The 17,274-nt window shown below is 40.0% G+C and overlaps 1 protein-coding gene across 4 annotated transcripts in view; it reads left to right on the forward strand.

Moving 5' to 3' along the window:
- The window catches only part of CSMD2 (CUB and Sushi multiple domains 2), a 312,235-nt gene that overhangs the window by 26,747 nt on the left and 268,214 nt on the right, over window positions 1–17,274 (forward strand). For all 4 annotated transcript variants that reach the window (XM_030039537.2, XM_030039535.2, XM_030039538.2 and 1 more), the window contains one exon: window positions 3,847–4,063. In XM_030039537.2, coding sequence (XP_029895397.1) covers window positions 3,847–4,063 — 217 coding nt within the window. The remainder of the gene's footprint in view (window positions 1–3,846; window positions 4,064–17,274) is intronic.

The raw sequence follows: 17,274 nt of genomic DNA on the forward strand, positions 1-17,274 counted from the left end.
CTGGCAGATGACATCTGATCTGTTAGCTTTCTGTATTTACCTTCCTCGTTCACTGTTGTAGCTTCTGAATAAGGAGTGGCAAATTGAGAAGGGGGGAAATGCAACCATTCTGGAAGGGTTGTAATTGATTCCTCTGATACCAGGGCTGATGGTTAATCTACAGAGGGTATAAAGAAGGCAGTCCCTAGGTGCAGCTTGTCCTGTCATTGCTGCCGTTTCTTGTGGTCACCTGGTGTAGCCCCATCAGAGCTGAGATAAAGGGCAAGGTGGGTGGTTGACTGATCCCTGAGGGAAGCTGCTGCATTCTCATTACTTGAGTAAGGTGTGTGGAGGTGCTTCGTGTCAAACTTCTGGGTTGGAGAGAATGCTCCAGAAATTTTACAAGAATGTTGTCCTCTGTCAAATATGAATTCACCTGGAAATTTATAGCACAGACACTGGTGTTGTCCTTTCATACCTTTCTACTTATTCATGCTCCAGGGCCAAAGGGATGAAGAGAATTGTTTTTGCAAGTCTTCTGAGGAGAAATGGAGCGTTTCCTTGTCATGTACTTCAGATTTTAGATAAAGATTTGTCAGTCAAGCCTGAGCTGAACTAACTTAAACCTGAAAGTGAATTACAGGGTATGCATAAATTCTCTTTGGCTTCCTGGATTTCTTTCTGGTGCCTGCTGACTTTTTCCAGCAGTGTCCAATATAAACGAAGTTCCCTACTATTACAGTTGATGAAGAATATATTGCTTTCCAGTTTGTCAGTTTTTGGAAAACTAACTTTTGTTCGCAGTAAGCAATTTTTTTAGCTGTGTCCAAAGCACATCTTGGTCAAAATCATGAACACACAAATATTTCAGTAGATTGATTTGATATGTCATAAAACTGTTTCCTATTTTTCTATGATTTGTTTTTCTTCAGCTAGGTTTAAGATTATGTATGTTTTTCTGGTCTTTGTTTTAATCGGTAATTATGCAAGGATTTCATGAATTTATACTGATCTTAAAGCTTGTTGCCTTTCATATGACCTTGGACGTCTTTGGAACACGGTGTCTCTGACCTTGAATTTCTTTTCTGAACTTTATGCAGCATCAGTAGCTTTTATACCATCAGGAAATGGAGAGATACAGGCTCTTTAATTTCCCAATTTCGTTAAATTGTTCTGATGACATTTACTTATGATTAAAATAAAAAATGTGCAGTAGAGACAGATTCAATATCCCCACATTGCCTATTGAGTGCCAGTCTGGTTGAAGAAAAGAGGATGTGATTGAATTTTAGAGAACTGAAGCTTATGGATCTTTGGCAGTCTCCAAGTTATTAAACCAAACTCGGCCTAATTTCACTCTGTGATAACGGTAATATTCCCAGTCCCATGCAGCTTTCTGGCACCAGGCTAATACATCCTTTCAGTGAACTCTACAAATAAATGGAACTGAAGTGGAGGAGGGAGGTAGATTTCACTCTTGTATGTATTATGTATTGACAGAATGCACTGAGAGGCACATGCCAGGTGCTATAGAAATGCAAAGTGCTTTAGTCTGCCCTTGTTAATGAGTTATGTGCCTAGCTCAGTTTTAGTCCCCGGTGGATTATGGGGCTGTCCTAACTCTCACTGATATAATAAAAATGATACAAAAAGATTCCCTCGGTAGTAAATATGATTGACCATTTTAGATTCATAAAGGTGTCAACTTCGTCTTGCAGAGAGGAGTTCCACTAAGCATTTTTGCACCAAAGTAGGTCAATCTAATTATAATTGGCTTTAATGAGCACTACTCTGCAGTTCTTTACCTGTAGCTGGTTGACACTCAGAAGTGCAAATGCCATTGCTGCCTTTGAAAAAAGCAATGAGAAATCAAAGAAGTAATTTCTAATCTAATTCATTTCAACTTGAAAGCCTCGGTTATCTACATAAGCATGGGTAAACAATCCAGCATCGGTAAGAAAAGCCAGAGCAAATGCAGGCAGCAGTGATGAGCAGCTCTGCTGGCCATAGGATAAAGGTGAGATTCTGCTTTTGGTCTCACAACAGTTGCCTTGCAAACTGCCTGGAGCTGAGCGTTGGTGTGGAGGAGCTATTCCATTAAAGCCAGTAGGAGTTATACCAGTTTGTTGGGAGTGAAGTTTTTTCTTTGTGCCTCAAAAGGCATTCAGGTAAAGTAGCAGTGAAGAGAGAGGAAAACACTAAGGAGAATTTGTCACTTAGGCTGTTCCCAAAACATATTTATGTACCTGTTTCCCCAGAGAGAAGAAAATCTCATATATCCAGAAATTGTACATCATGGCAGTTGATCTTTATCTTTGGGATGGAGTGTTCACAGGTACTGCTTTGGGGAAGGAAAATGGATTTGAGGAAGGTGTTAAGTACTTAGCTAGTGGGTACAGGACTGGGCTTTCATTCTCAAAAGATGTAGCTCTACAGCAGCTCTTTAGGAATACTGATTGGAAGACATTTGCTGTGTGTTGAGTCTGCACGAGGAGTGGAAACCTTTCAGAACTGGGTGAGAGAAAACAGCAGCCTGAGAGGGCTGGGTTTAGTTCACAATTTCTTTCCTATGTACTCCCATCATGTAGGTCTAACAGGGTTATGTAGTGTTACTGGTGATGGCAGCTCTTGGCTCTGGGCCACAGTCTGTGTTGGTCTGCAGTGGTACAGTTGTCAGTTTGGGGTACGCAGACTAGAGACCAAGTGGGAACATGCCTTTCCTTACAGCAGTCTGCATGAAAAGGCCTTGTATAAAAACCATTGGCTCTTCTCCCTGCTAGGAGGTAGTTTTAGGCTAGTGAGCAGTGCTTAACTGAAAGAATGTGGATGGGGAAAAAAGAAACACTATTCTAGGAAGTTGCAAGGATTTGGGGTTTTTCTTTGTTTTTTTTTTTTATTCCAAATAACTATTCAAGAATGGCTTGTTTGTTAAAGCTTTTGAACTGTGTCCTGCTCTTTCTGGAGTCAGGACAACTTTCATTTCTGATCTTTTGCCATTCAGTTTTCATGCAGTCTTATCCAGATAGACTAGTCATTTGGTGACTCAGTTCCTCATTATATATTATGTTCATTACAGTTTTTGGCCTTTCGAGGTAAGGGGTGGTCTGTTTCTCTTTGTCTGCACAGTGGAGCCCTGATCTTCTGTCTCTTATTCAAATGTAACTAATGGTAAAAGAGATGGTCAGCTTTGGCATTGTCATTCTGCTGTTTTGTGGTCTCTGAACCACTCACTCATGCTCTTGGTTAGATTCCTTTTCATTACAGTTACTATTATTATATTTTATTATTATTATTGTTAGTATTATATTTTATTTTACTTTAGTTATTAAATCGTTCCTATCTTAACGTATGGGTTTTGGTTTTTGTTTTGTTTTTTTTTTTTTTTCCAATTCTCCTCCTCCCACTGGGGCAGGGTGAGTGAGCAAGTGGCTGCATGATGCCGAGTTGCTGGTTCGGTTTAAACCAAGACAGGCACCCAGCACAGCCAGGCACTCTTGAAACATGTTAAATCCCTAAATGCACAGTGTACGGTGAATAGTATATTGGACTTTGTTGTGGGCTGTGAAAGGATGTCTGAGTAAGCATCTGTTTCCCAGTTACAGTCAGCAGCTGCTGTAACCCAGCTGTTACTAGCCCATTATGTTTACAGCTAGAGGGAGCAGTGCCCAAGAGATGGGTATCTGGGGTCCAAGCTCCTGCAGGGAGGACAAAGGTGCATCTTTAGATTTTATCTTTATCTGTTCCCTGGGACCATGAACTGAGAAGAAATTCAGTAGAAAGAATCACATATGATCTGTTTTGATGGTGAAGATATGAAATGTGTACCCTACACCATTTGACTTGTACTTTTGTCTTTTCTCTTGCCAGCCCAGAACTGCAGTCACATTTTGCAGGGCCCAAATGGGACAATACAGAGTCCAGGCTTTCCATACGGATATCCAAATTATGCAAACTGCACGTGGACAATCACTGCTGAGGAGCAGAACAGGATACAGCTTGTTTTCCAGTCCTTTGCATTAGAGGAAGATTTTGATGTATTATCTATCTACGATGGACTGCCTCAGCAGGGGAATCTGAGAACAAGGTACATTGTTCATAACAGTGATGTTTATAAACATGTTCCTATTTCTGCCACTGGGATTAAATCTGGGTTGGAGGTTTATACTGCAATAAACTGGGAGTGCTTCTTCATGAGCAGTTCTTACAGTTGTTTTGATTTCTTATCTCTGGTAAGATTTGAAATGTTTCTCTGAATGCCTGACAGTAATGATTTATCAAGAGTCATTCTAGACATCCGGAGAAGTTAATTAGAAAATGGAGCAAGAGGAAAGCAGAGTTAATGTGCAGAGGAGCTTCCCTCAATCCAAAGGAGATTCTCTGAGTGGGTGGATGGATAATGGGTTTCAGTTTATTGCTCTGCCAAATGCTTTGTGGGTGCGTTTGGGTAATTCCCTAACTTGCAGTCTGTTCACCAGCATGGACAGGGGTGATATTCTGTCACATCTGACTAAACTGTTGGATCTTTGGGGGTAAGGAGTTATTAAGTAATACAGTTTAGTATGAAGGCTCTCCATGGATTCTGATCTCTGAGACTTTCAGGTACCATCCTGGTATTAATAAAAAGTTAAATGAGGGGCTGATTTTGAAAAAACAACACATTGCTGTGGTAGGAAATGTTATATGATGCGTCAGACTTCTGGATTTGAAGGGGTCATGATCTCAGACCTCCAGATCTGAGGCATAGATGAAATCAGCTTGGTGACTTGTGATGTGACTACTGTAGTGTGATGTTGTGTCTGATTGCAGCTGAAGTCTGACAGTAATATATTCAAAAGTAATAGAAACAGTGGCAGCACTCAGTGTTAGAATCCCTAGAAAGAATGCTGTGTAGTCGTGGACAGTCCTGGAAATTAATTTTACTTCAAACTACTTTAGTTTAGGACAGATCCTTTGACCTCAGTGTCTTGTCTAACCCAACTGGAAAATCTGAGTTAAAGAAACACTGGTGAAAATCACCTCTTTATGTAGATGATTTCAGTTATGCAAATAAATCATATCTTCATCTTGCAACTATGCCTGAGAATCGTCTTAATTATGGGACCTCATCATTTAATCAGAAGGTAGCATGGTGCTTTGCTTTGGGTATTATCTAAAGGATGCCTACATCAGGTATAAAATCCTGCTCAGGAAACTTTGTGTGGTGAGTAGTCAATGCTGCTCTTGCCCTGAGAAACCCCCTGGCAAATTGCTGTGCTCTTCAGCAGGGTCAGATGTTTCCTTTTGCCCTTGATGTTGGTGGGAGGTTCTGCTGAAGAGGCTAAATCTGTGAATGAAATTAATTCAGAATTAGGTCATTGTGGAGTAAATTAGTAAGATGCTGTAGATGAGTTGCATCCAGGTATTGTTCTGAGCTACTCGTATGCACGACTTGATTATAGATAGAAGTAACAGAAAGGACATCTTCCTACAGTTGACCAGTACAACAGAACTCTGAGATGCAACTTTGATACTGTCCTGATTTGTAGCCCTGCATTGGGGGAAAGTGAGAAGACAAATAAGGTCCTCCGTCTGCATTATTGGTGAACTTCATGTGCAACTTGGGTAGATAAGTGTAAGCTGTGGGATGAAACCAGGAGCACAAAGCAATGTGAGAAGGTTTAATCTCTAGTGAGATCAGGTGTTCAGGAAATGTTGTGTATTTAGTACAATGGAGGAAAGTGAAATAAATGGGTGGGAAAAAGCTATTGAGGTGTTCTAGAGGTCTGAGAGCACTCACAGAGGACTTACAACAGCAAATGAGATAGAGACTCTTGCATGGTGGATGCTTGCATTCTTCCCCTGGACTTCTCTAGATTAGTGACTTCAAAACCTAGAACTTGCTCCTCTGTGCTGTTTGGTGTCTTGCTTCTTTGTTCAGCTAATTTTTTTTTGTACATCAATCTCACCTCATTAAACTCTGTAGCTGTTGCCCAACATTGGTTTTTTTTCTTTTTTTCTTCTTTCTCCCTTTTTTCTTTTTTCCTGTGGCTATCAATTTTGTTTTTTCTCAGACTGCTTTCCAAATATACTCAATTCATCATCGAAGTGCAGCACTCGAAGATGGATGACCATGCGTCATTCATCAAAGCTCATGCTACCAGGAGGCGGGCCAAAGCAAGCTGTAAGCAAGTGTAAAAGAAGGGGAAAAAAAAAAGCACATTTCTGTAGAGAAGGTAAATGTTTCGTTCAGTGGTGTTCAAGGCTGATCAACAAAACGGTTAACAGAGAGGACCTGTATCTCTTTGCTTCTTCCGCTCTTGAGCTTTTTGTTGAGCATCACTGACGTGTTTCAGTAGGTCATGCCTGCATGACTGGGAAGAGAGAGTGATCTTGGTGTTGATGACATTTTCTCGTGCTGAGGGATAGAGAATGGTTAGTTGTGTCCATAACCTGCTGTTCTATTTAAGCCATATATTCCTAAGAGCTTCCTTGGCTTGCTGTGTTAGTGTCATGTCTATGTGCATTTCTGAGAAGGGGTTAATAATATCATGTGCTGGCAAACGCCCTGTTGTCTTGCAATTTAATGTGGTGTGAAAGTTCCCTAATAGAATAAAAGCAGACTTAATCCAATGAGACGTTTTCTAATAAACTGCTTTACTGTATATTAGGGAATTTGCGTTGTGTGTTTGTGATGAGTATGTGAATATTAAATGTGTTTCTTAATTTAGACATCCAGGGCTGTTGTCATCTTTCAGTGCTGTGACTTTGCTTTGTTTGCTAAAATCAGAGCTTGTTTCTGAGTCCTTGCTCCTTTAGCTTCTCTCTCAAATAATGTGTTTTTTCCCAACACCATACACTGGCTTTCAGCAGGGACCACTGTAACAATCTTCTTTGAAACCTAAGAACAGTGATGGCTGCAGTTTTGTCTCTACCTTGACTTGAGTAGGAGCGCTATGTGTTTTCCTGAGTTCAGATGAGATTTTTAACTTCCCTTTGGTGCTTGTATGTGGCTTTCCATTTTCTTAAGTAATGTTTGTGCTTGTTACACCAGACCAAACTCTCCCAAATGCTCAGCCTTCAAGTTCCTAGCTATTCGGAACTGCCAGTGGGATCAGAGAGATGCATGTGGAGACCTGATCTGAAAACTGCAGTTACTCAAGAACAGTCTTTTTTTGCAAATTCCCATTGTGCTTTGCTGATTGTGTCATTGTTAAGAGGATGCTCCAATCAGGTTAGTTTCCTGATTGGTTTCCCACTGTGCTGGGCTTAGAAGCTCAGCAGAGACCTGACTAAAATTTGAATAGTTGGAGTTATTTATGGATCTAAGATTGCTATGGGATTTGGGAGACTCTTTGCACCTTTTTGTGTCAGACTGTTGTTACGTGACATAACCAGGCAGTAGTTAACCAAAAAGCCGCATGACATCTTCAAGGTTTTTCATCTGCTGTTGTTACATGACATAACCAGACAGTAGTTAACCAAAAAGCCGCATGACATCTTCAAGGTTTTTTCATCTGCTGCTGATAATTTGCAGGACGCTTCTAATGTGAGAATCTTAAATTAGTTGCTGATTTCCTTATTTGAAGTTTTAGGCTTGCACTCAGATCCAGGAAATATATATTTACAATACATCCAGTCAGTCAGTCATTTCAGACACCTAATTCTGTTTTCCTGAAGGGAGCCATTGAATTTATACTCGAAATAGGACTGGTCAATTTAGAAAATCAGATTTTTTTTTTTTTCTTTTTTTTTTTTTCCCCTTCCAAAGATGTTTAAAACTACTTTGGAATGCCCAAGGGACAGAATATGCAATCCTTTTTTACCAGGAGAGCCTGCTCACTTGCATGCATGCTGAACAACGCTGGGGTAACTTTTATGAACTTACAACCCATGGACTTTCCTTCCTGCGTGACGTGGGTAGGTAATTGCTTTGTGTTCTGATCTACCTTTCCTGTTCAAAGGAAATGTGTAAATGATACTGAATTTATTTGGCTAAGAAAATGTTTGAGACAGTATATCAAGAAAAATAAGTCTTTATTATAGCCAGAACCTCAGTAGTGCAGTTTGCATTTCCACAGAAGTTACTAGGAGGTGTATATTTACACAGCTGCGAGGAACTGTCCCATTCTGATGTCTGTGGAGTGTGCAGGGTTAGAGAAAATGTTTGTAAATCATTACTGCAATAGCCTTGTACTTAAAGAAGAAATCTATACTGCCTTTAGCTCACTGGCACTGAGTGACTTACCTTCTAGCTCATGTCTCAACATTATGCACAGTGTCTTTGGTTAAAGTGGCTGTTGCTTGTTAGAGAGACTCATCCTTCTTCCTTGACAAATGACTGAAGAGTTAAGAGGAGGATTGCCATCAATACGCTGTGCATGCGGTGAAAAACCATATGATCTCTTTGGCCATATTTAATTGAAAGATTAAGTATTTTGTTTGAACTTAAAATTATGTGATACTAGTGATAAGAATTGAATTATCTACTGGAGTGACCTATTTACAGATACAACAGGAATACCTGTATCTTGCCTGTTTCTCCTTGATAACCTTTTAATTACTCTTCGAAAAATTGGATTGGGTGACTTGTTCTCTTGATTGGTAATTAAGTACAAAGCTTTTGATCTTAAAAACAATGGAAGGGAGGAGGAGAGGAGGAGACAAAGGGAACAGTGAAGGAGAGAAGTCCCCCCCATGTGCATCTGTTCTCACCAGCAGAAATGCAAATTTGGGTTAAAATAACCTTCTGGGGTTCTGGCTTCATGGGTGCTGGATTTGCTGGGGTTCAATACTGTTAAAGAAATTCCTGGAGAAATAGCATTTGCCATCTGGTAATACACAGAACTTGCAGTAGGGTTTTGTGTTGAGTCACCTTTGGTCCCGTGACATATTTCTTTGTAGCTGCCTCATGTCTCCAAGGTGACTACAGTTTGTTTTACTAAGGCTAAAGATAAATAAAATGGAGGGCCAGCTAAATCCTTTTGTCATCTTTAGTGAACTTCAGAATCCTACTTCCCTTTTCCCCTTAGCAGAGTCTTTTGTCACTTCACATTAACTTGGTGGGAAAAAAAAAACCCAACAAAAACCCACTTAAATCTGTTCTCTGCTTTGTAGAATGAAATACACTTTTTTTTTTTTTTTGCCCAAGATACTTGTTTGAGCTGCTCCAGTGGCGTTAGGGCCTTTTGCCAATGGCCCTGTCGTTTTGTTCAGAGGAAGCACTGATTATTTAAACTTTGTGCAATAATTGATGGAACTAGATCTGAAAGTCCAGGAAAGCTAATGGAGTTAATGCAACTGCATCTAGGGCTGTTCAATTTTGAGAGGCTCTATCCAATTTTTCCATATTTATTAGGAGAGTTTGCATTGGGATGAGTGATAAAAGCTGATGATTAAATCTGGGTGGGAGGTTTTTCCCCTGCCACCATGCTGAATACATCAGGCTTAAGAGGAGACCTGACTCTGATCTTTCGGCAGCCTGTGAAGCAAGCAGAATGAGAGGTAAGGTGATGGAGTAGCTTTGGCCCTGGTTTAAGGGTTAAAGGATTTGGTCTCTCGTGGCGTCGCTTGTTCTGTACAAACACAACTTCTCTGCTGCAAGGCCTGCTGTTGTGTTCTGGCCTGTACCATGTCTGGTAAAATAGGATCTTGTTGAAAATCAGAACCTCTTATTCATGGCCAACAAAGAAAATACTAATTGGGGAAGTAGTTTCCTGGCTGGTTGTTACTCTACTTTTAGTCTGTTGGAGTACAGATTTCTGCTAGGTATGGCTCTCCCCTGCTGTGTTTAGTACAGGGGGTGGTTTATTGTTGGGCTTTAAGGTGTGGCTGTTACTCAAATAATATTTTGTTTTCAAAATTGTTTTTGTTTTCCCTCTAAACTGCTGATTAACCGTGTTTATAGGTAAAATCTACTAGCAAACGTTGACAATGACTCTTGCTTCACATGAAGGTATGCTAAGTGTATTAAGTGGAGAAAGATTTTCTGTAATTGGAGAACATCTAATAGATTTTAATTAAGACTCTGTACTGGAACAGTCTGCTTTTGATAGATCTGTGAGCACTGAATGCCATTAGTGATTGAGGTAGGTTTTAAAAGGGTGAATTTAGTTTGTGGAAATTCTGGGGAGGATTATGGTGTCCTTAGCCTTCCATGCCCAAGTTGATGCAACTCATGAAAGCCTCCTGTTCTTTGATGTTGAGCTGTGGAGGGAAGGAAGGGGAAATGCCTGTCAAGTGCCCTATTGTAGGACATCGCTGATGTGTTTGCTGGCCAGTCAAGTCCAATGTGCAGTGCACTGAGACAGCAGACAGGAGTTTTATTGGACTCTACTGTTAACCTCTTGTAGCATAATGTATTACACTTCCCCTCCTCAGCTTTTCCTCTTGCAGTTTATCTGCACTGTCTGACAACACAGGGCTTTGCTTTTGATAATAGGAAGTAATTGCTGAAGCCTAGGATCGTGTATTCTTCTCTAGATTCCTCTAGCTGATGTGTGGTTTTACTTCAGGTGGACTTTTAATACAATGACTGCAAGCTTTTTAGACAACAGAAGTAGAGGATTTTGAGGTCTGAATGTGATCTGATGTATGATCACTGTAGACCCTGCAGTGCCCACGTCTGCAGTGTTCCAGATAAATTGCATCTGCATGGTGAGATCCCTAATAGCTTTCATGGGGTTGCTCCTTTTCCTTATCAAAGATGGCTAATGATAAAGACAATAGCTGCTGGTGCTCTACTAATAACTGTTCTACATAGAGAAAGCTTATCATCTTTTTATGCATATATGTATGTGGTGTTTAAAGTGATAGTCACAGACATTTTTAGTCATCTCGAGTCATTTATTTTAGAGCTGCTTCTATTCTTTTAGCAGGAGTGGCAATTTACAAAACCAGTGGGTGAGCTTTTGGGGTCAGAGCAAGAGAGATTAGATTTTTTTTTTTTTTTTTTTTTTTTTTTTAGCAGTGGAGGGAGAGAAATTGAACTAACCCATAGCCCTTGCATGGTGCTTCTCATTTTTAGATTACAGTTCTTTGAGAAGGATACAGGTCTACTGTATTGTCATAGCAGGGAGAAAGCAGCACAGGGAAGTTTAGTGAGTTGCTTTAGGCAGCACAGTGAGTTATTAGCTATTAGTTATTGAACTTGGGCTGCCCAATTGCTGTGTTACTGCAGAACTGTATGGTAAGGTGATTACAGTCTGATACTGCTTGCGTTAAAACATGTGCAAAAAGTCTCTTGACTTTATTAATACAGAATCAGGTCTTCAAAAATAAGTTCACTTTTAGTCAATAGATACTGACATCAGTTAGCATCAAGATGGCCACTTTCTTCATTGATAATTAGTGTTGGTCTCCCATGAAGAGGATGCTGTGAGCAGTGCAGCAAAGCGATGGATGTGCAGAGGTGGTGGTAAAAGCAGCGCTGGCAGAGCACTGAGGTGTGCTGGTGATCCCGTACAAAAGCAGAAGTTAGTCCTGTTCTGAGCCCAGGAGCTGCTCTGCTCAGTGGCATTGGGCAAATTTCTTATCTCAGTTTTCCCATCTGTAAAATGACATAATGTTTTATTTTTGCAAGTTAAATTTGTAAAATGCTTAAAAGCCCCCAGCTGGAGGGTCTGTATGCTAGGGTGGGGAAGGAGAATTGAAGTACAAAACAGATAAAGTTCACAGCCATGTCTTTTAATCCACTTTCCTGAAGGGAGGAAAAATGTATGAGCTTTCATGTTGTCTTTTGAATGCAGTGAATCTTAGGGTCAAGAAGTTTTTGTATCCGTAAGGTTTGACCTTGAGAGTTTCTCAGGCAAAGCACCTCTTTAGACAGTGTGTATTTCCCTTTTATCAAAATTAATGAAAGTCTACAGGAGATGATACAATCTTACTAGATCGTTGAAGATACAATGAAATGGTGGAGTGCTATTACTTGCAGTCTCAAATAGAAAATTGACAAATCTTCAGTGCCCATTGACTCTAATTCATTATGCTCCTGTTGGGTGGTAGAGGGTGGCCGGGCTCCTTTTAGACTATTCAGAATTGGATTTTGGTGTGCTGCAAGAGTGACTGCTGACATCTGGTCCTTTTTTTTTAATAAAGAATGTAATTGTTTGCGATTTCATAGCTGTTTGGAAAACATAAAGGCTTTTGCTGTCCAAAGATGCAGTAATTGTCCTTCCATCTTTAGGGATTTCTATAATATTTAGGCTTACAGCTGATTAAAGCTGCTATAGTGGAATAAAAGGTTTAGGAAGGAGATAAATATTTCCATCTGAAGCATTCGGTAGCTTATGTTGTCACTGATACATGTGTAAATTGAGGTGTGAAATGCTGCTGTTCTAGTGTTTTCATATTATATATTTTAGCTATTGAAATTGGGCCCTTTATCTATCCAGGTGCATGGCAAGACATCCTTTCACTGAAGTTGTTCCTGGTTTATGTGTGGCAAAGGAGGTGTATGGGAACAGAAAGAATTGACTAGCTCCAGGGCAAATAGTAGCTCTGATGCTGCTGGATTCGAACCCAGGGCTTTTCACCTCTAGTGCATTGTGAATTACTGGGCTCTCTTGCTAAACATCAGCAGTTAGCAACATTTTTATCCTGTTTCTGCTCAATATTCAGCATTCACACAAGGTGCAAGTGAATAGAGAATTAGATATGACATGAATCAATATTACAGCCTTTTTGGATAAATCTTCATTGGCAGGAACAATGGGATTTGTTTCATTTTTTTTTTTATCATACAACATATCATCTAAAAATCAAAATTCTTATTAACCTACTTTTTTGACTGCACTGGTTGTGGAGGACAACTTGCATTGTTTATTTGTTCCATTTGGGTGCTTCTTTTTAACTTTTATAGAAAGTAAACTTCAACTGTTTCCTTCTCATCTGTTGCCATTAAATTTTGTTTTATTACGTATTATTGTAAATTAAATCTTAAGGAATTAGCATAGACATACCTGTATTGCGGTGGGAAGCGAGGCTGCAGTTTTAGATGGACACCCCCAAGTTAGATCTTAGCTGCCTGTCCCGGGATTGTATAGGCAGAACAGCGCTTGCCTGCTGCTGCGGCTTAATATTCACTTGGAGGAAGTAAAGATTCTCTCAAGACTGATGGCTAAAGTCTAGTTCAAATCCTATGCATGAAGAGTAAAAGGGACGCACAGACTTGGCAGATGAGACCTGGATTCACTCTGCATGTCAGCTTTGGCTCTTCGCAGTTGTATAGCTTTAGCTTCTTGAGATTTAGGTACACAGGAGGAGCAGGGATGCATGTGTAGTAAGCACATGTAGTAACAAAGCCATAATTAAAGTTTCTGCTTGATTGTGTTGCCTACGACAGTATTTGAAACTAATGGTAGTTTATATCTTCAGTCCCACGGTACCTGTTTGTCATAAATCTAATTCTTGGTGCCTTTCATCTGACAATCTCCATATCCTCTCATTGAGGCTTCTGAGCATCCCTGCAAGACTGGTGGGTGGTCAGCATTGTATATGGTGGGGACTGTGGTGCGAAATAAACTTGGGGTTCAGAGGATTGCTTAAGACCTTTCAGCAAGCTAGTGACATACCTGAGAGCATAGCCATGGAGTTGCAGTTTCCAGTAGTGTGATTTCAAAAGCTGCCTCCCAGATGAACTGGCTTGAATGAGTTAGAAAATGATTTTTCTGTTTAGAATGCTTCTGGCCTGAGAACTTCTATATTTACTTTGCCTTTCTTGCATTTGAAGCTGTTTTGAACATTCATGTCTGTTTAAATGTAAAGTTCTTTAGGTTGTAGGACACTGTTTTTTGCACAGCATGCAGCAGAGGAGTTAATGTTACTAAAGGGCTGTTGTGAATATTGGGGAATTTGCAACGCCTCCAATATGGTAATGCTTTTTTGTTCACCAGTTGCACTACGTTTAGCAATAAGCCTTGTGATTTGCAGGGAGTTCTCAGAACTTATTTTTCCCACTTACTAGATTTCACACCCCAATGATTTTTTTTTTTTTTTTTTTTTTTTTTTTTTGAAGAAAGCCAGAAATAACCTAAAACTGCCAAGTTTTGAATTGACACTGCTGAGCCTTACTTGGTTTATATCCAAGCTTGTCTTTGTTTACACTGAGAGTGTCAGCTCAGAATTGCCAAGAGGTTACTAAAACTTGGTGAACTTCTCTGCTAATTTGTGTTTTTCTTTTTTGGTTTGTAATAACAAGACAGAGGATATAGATGCCAAAGTTTGTCAGATATCTGCTTGCATCTCACTGCTACCTGAGAAAGTATGAGAAAAATGAGCATGAAAGAGACATGATAAAAATAATAAAACAAATTCAAGTCCAGGGTATTTCTACTTTATTGCATTGTACGGAAAATTAAATTTCTTGAAATTTGATATTTAGTACCTGTTCCCAGTTTGAGCCATGAAGGCCTCATATATTTGAGATGGCTGTGCTGGCTTTAGGCTCTATAAATAAGACTTTTGTAGTGGGACTTGACCCAAACCCCATTTTAAATGAGTGAAGAAATCCATCCAGGCTGGAATTTATGAGCCCTGTGACTGTCCCTAGAGACTGTTAGTTAATGAAACCTTTGTCAGTGTGAGAGGTAAGCAAAGGACTCTTGTGGCTTGATGAATTATACTTGGCTTGGAGAAGGGAAGAAAGTGCTGGCACATGGCGTTGGGTTGTATGATGTTAGATTGCGAACTGTTTGCAAAGTGCTAGATTAACTTTCTGGCAAAAATGTAGGTGTAGTATAAGTCATCATGAGTGAGTTTAAGGGAAGAGAAAGCTTTTTTCCCCCCTAATGCTTGTTACTGTCTTGATAAGAAAAATATATAGTAATGTGTGTTGGAGCCAATGGATTATATTATTTTAGAAGCAACTTAATTATCAACCAGCTGGGCAGAGAGGATGGTTGGAAAGTAGTATGGAATGAAATGGGACATGTGGTGTTGGTTGGCAGCAAAGTAGCTTGGAGTTGCTTGGTGAAATATGAACAGAGACTATACAAGGAGTTACTGCTGCTTGCAACATGCCTCTGAAGATAATTTGTTCAGGATCTGTTCATAGCTTGACTCAAAAAAAAAAAAAAAAAAAAAGGCAGCTTGGTTTTTAGCATAAGTCATTCCAACAAGCTGAGTAAATCCAAATGTGAACTGATACTGTTTTTCTTATGTTATTACAGTATACTTTTAAGCTGGCTGAGATTTTTTTTTTTGGTCCGGGGCATCATTTCAGCCTTACAAGGATCAAAATTAAAGGACAAATAAGTAACACCAGTGACTTCTGCCTTGCAGACAGAGCAGGCTTTTAAGCGTCTGCAGTGTGCATGAACTCGAAGCGTTCTCAGATTATGCTCTGCTTGTTTTATTGATGATTAATGAGGACATTCATGGTACCAGTTATTCTGTCAATATTGTTTAAAAAAAAGTAACATCTCATTGTAATTGCTTGTTTCTTTAATAAATACAGAGAGGAGGGGAGAAAAACTAACAGAACCACTGAGGAAAAAATTCGAAACCAGACAAGCCTGAGGAAATGCTGGCAGAGAATTAGCTGTCATCTCAGGTGTGTGTCTTTCATCCACACTTACTGAAAATGGGGGAAAAGATCTGCACAGTTCTCCCTGCTGAAAGTGGAAGGTATCAGATGTGTGAAAGAGGCCAAGGCAGCAGCAGCCTATGGTACAGCTGCAGGGGATAAGCCAGGCAGATAAGTACTGGGTGACTGGGAGGAGGAGGAAGGGTGTAGGAGGCTATCATTATGTGGTCCATAAGGACACTGGAGCAGGTTACTGGCTGGACAGCAGAGTGGTGGCATGGAAAGTCCTCCTGGAGACACGGCTACCACTGAATCTTGCAGACAATGATATGTGAGAATCAAAGATCTCTCAGCTTCAGTTTTACTGCATGTATTGAAGTCCTTGTGCCTAGGGCATCTACAGGGTCACTTTTTTGCCAGCTTTGTAAGGTAATATTTGAAATGCATGGTGATTCTCTTGGGATTTGGCCCATGATTTTGGAGGAGACATTGAACTCCTTCAGGATGAAAGATGATTTCTAAAACAAAGATGTTAATAGGAATGACAAGATGTTTTTTTCCCCCCATAGACTACTTTACCCTACACCCACCAGCAACTGTGTCTTTAAAGAAAAAAATCTACTACCTGTAATGAGATCTGAGATGGGATAGATTGCTGTGGGTAAATTCCCTGATCTCTTGCATTTTGTTCTTTTATTCTATACATTCCATGAAGCAGCCTTGAGGAGGACATCTGTGAGTGACCACTGACTTTGCATGTGTCTGTGTTTCCAGTTTCCCCTAAGACTTTAATTTTTAGACATACATAAGTATTTCTGAAGGTGTTCTTCCTGCAGCAGCTGGAGTACAATGCTTATGCATCCTTTTCATCAAGAGGAAGTTGTAAACGTTGCTTATTATCACTCATCTCGTACCCATTTTTCAAAGGAAAGATTGAACATATAGAAAGCCTTTTACTGAAGCCAGTGAGTTTCCTCATTTCTACGTGCACATGAGCCAGCTGTCTAGCTGAACAAAGCATATAAAACTTGAATCAAAGTCAATTGGAAGTTACTGGGCTCTTTCTGTTGGCCCTGGTTGATAATGGATTAGTTGAATACTTCATGAATGCACCTTTCAAATGACTTCAGGTTGACTGCTGCCTTGTTAGCTGGGCGCACAGTGTGAAAGAGGACTCACCTGCTCATTCCAGACTGTTTTCCAAAGACTGCTCCAAAGGGCAGCTCTCACTCTGAGCTGTTGTTTTCTTAACACAGTCCCTTATACCTGACTTAGCTTGAATATTGTCCTGGGATAGTGTAGGGGTGTCAGACTAGCACTTAAAGAACCATGTCATTTAAACTGTATATAGTGAAGAGAGTGGTTCATTTGATGGGAAATTTTCTTTAATAGGTGCCTTTAAACTACATGCAGGAAAAAATCACTGAAGTATGGTGTAGTGTAATTTAATGCTGGGTTAAACGATGCAATCCAATGCGTTTTCATTAGATGTTCTGAGACACTTCTCTAGCATTTATGCTTTAAAGGCTGTTGGATTGCCAGCTGCAATAACTATTTTGATTGCAGCCTGAGCTGATGGTGGGCATCCTACCAGAAAAATAATGTGCTCTGTTTTAATTATGGCACCTGCACTCCAAAATAGGAGCCTGCGTCACAGTATATGATATAGTTGTACTTGATACAGTGGAACAGTATAATATGCAACAGATGGAGGTGAGAGCATTTGCAAAGGGACTGAGATGCAGACTGTCCTGGCTAGCTGTTCTTTTTCTAGGGCAAAAGAAGTGTTCAATTGT

Source organism: Aquila chrysaetos, chromosome 16 (genome assembly GCF_900496995.4).
Source record: "Aquila chrysaetos chrysaetos chromosome 16, bAquChr1.4, whole genome shotgun sequence".
In the NCBI taxonomy this organism is placed as follows: domain Eukaryota; kingdom Metazoa; phylum Chordata; class Aves; order Accipitriformes; family Accipitridae; genus Aquila; species Aquila chrysaetos.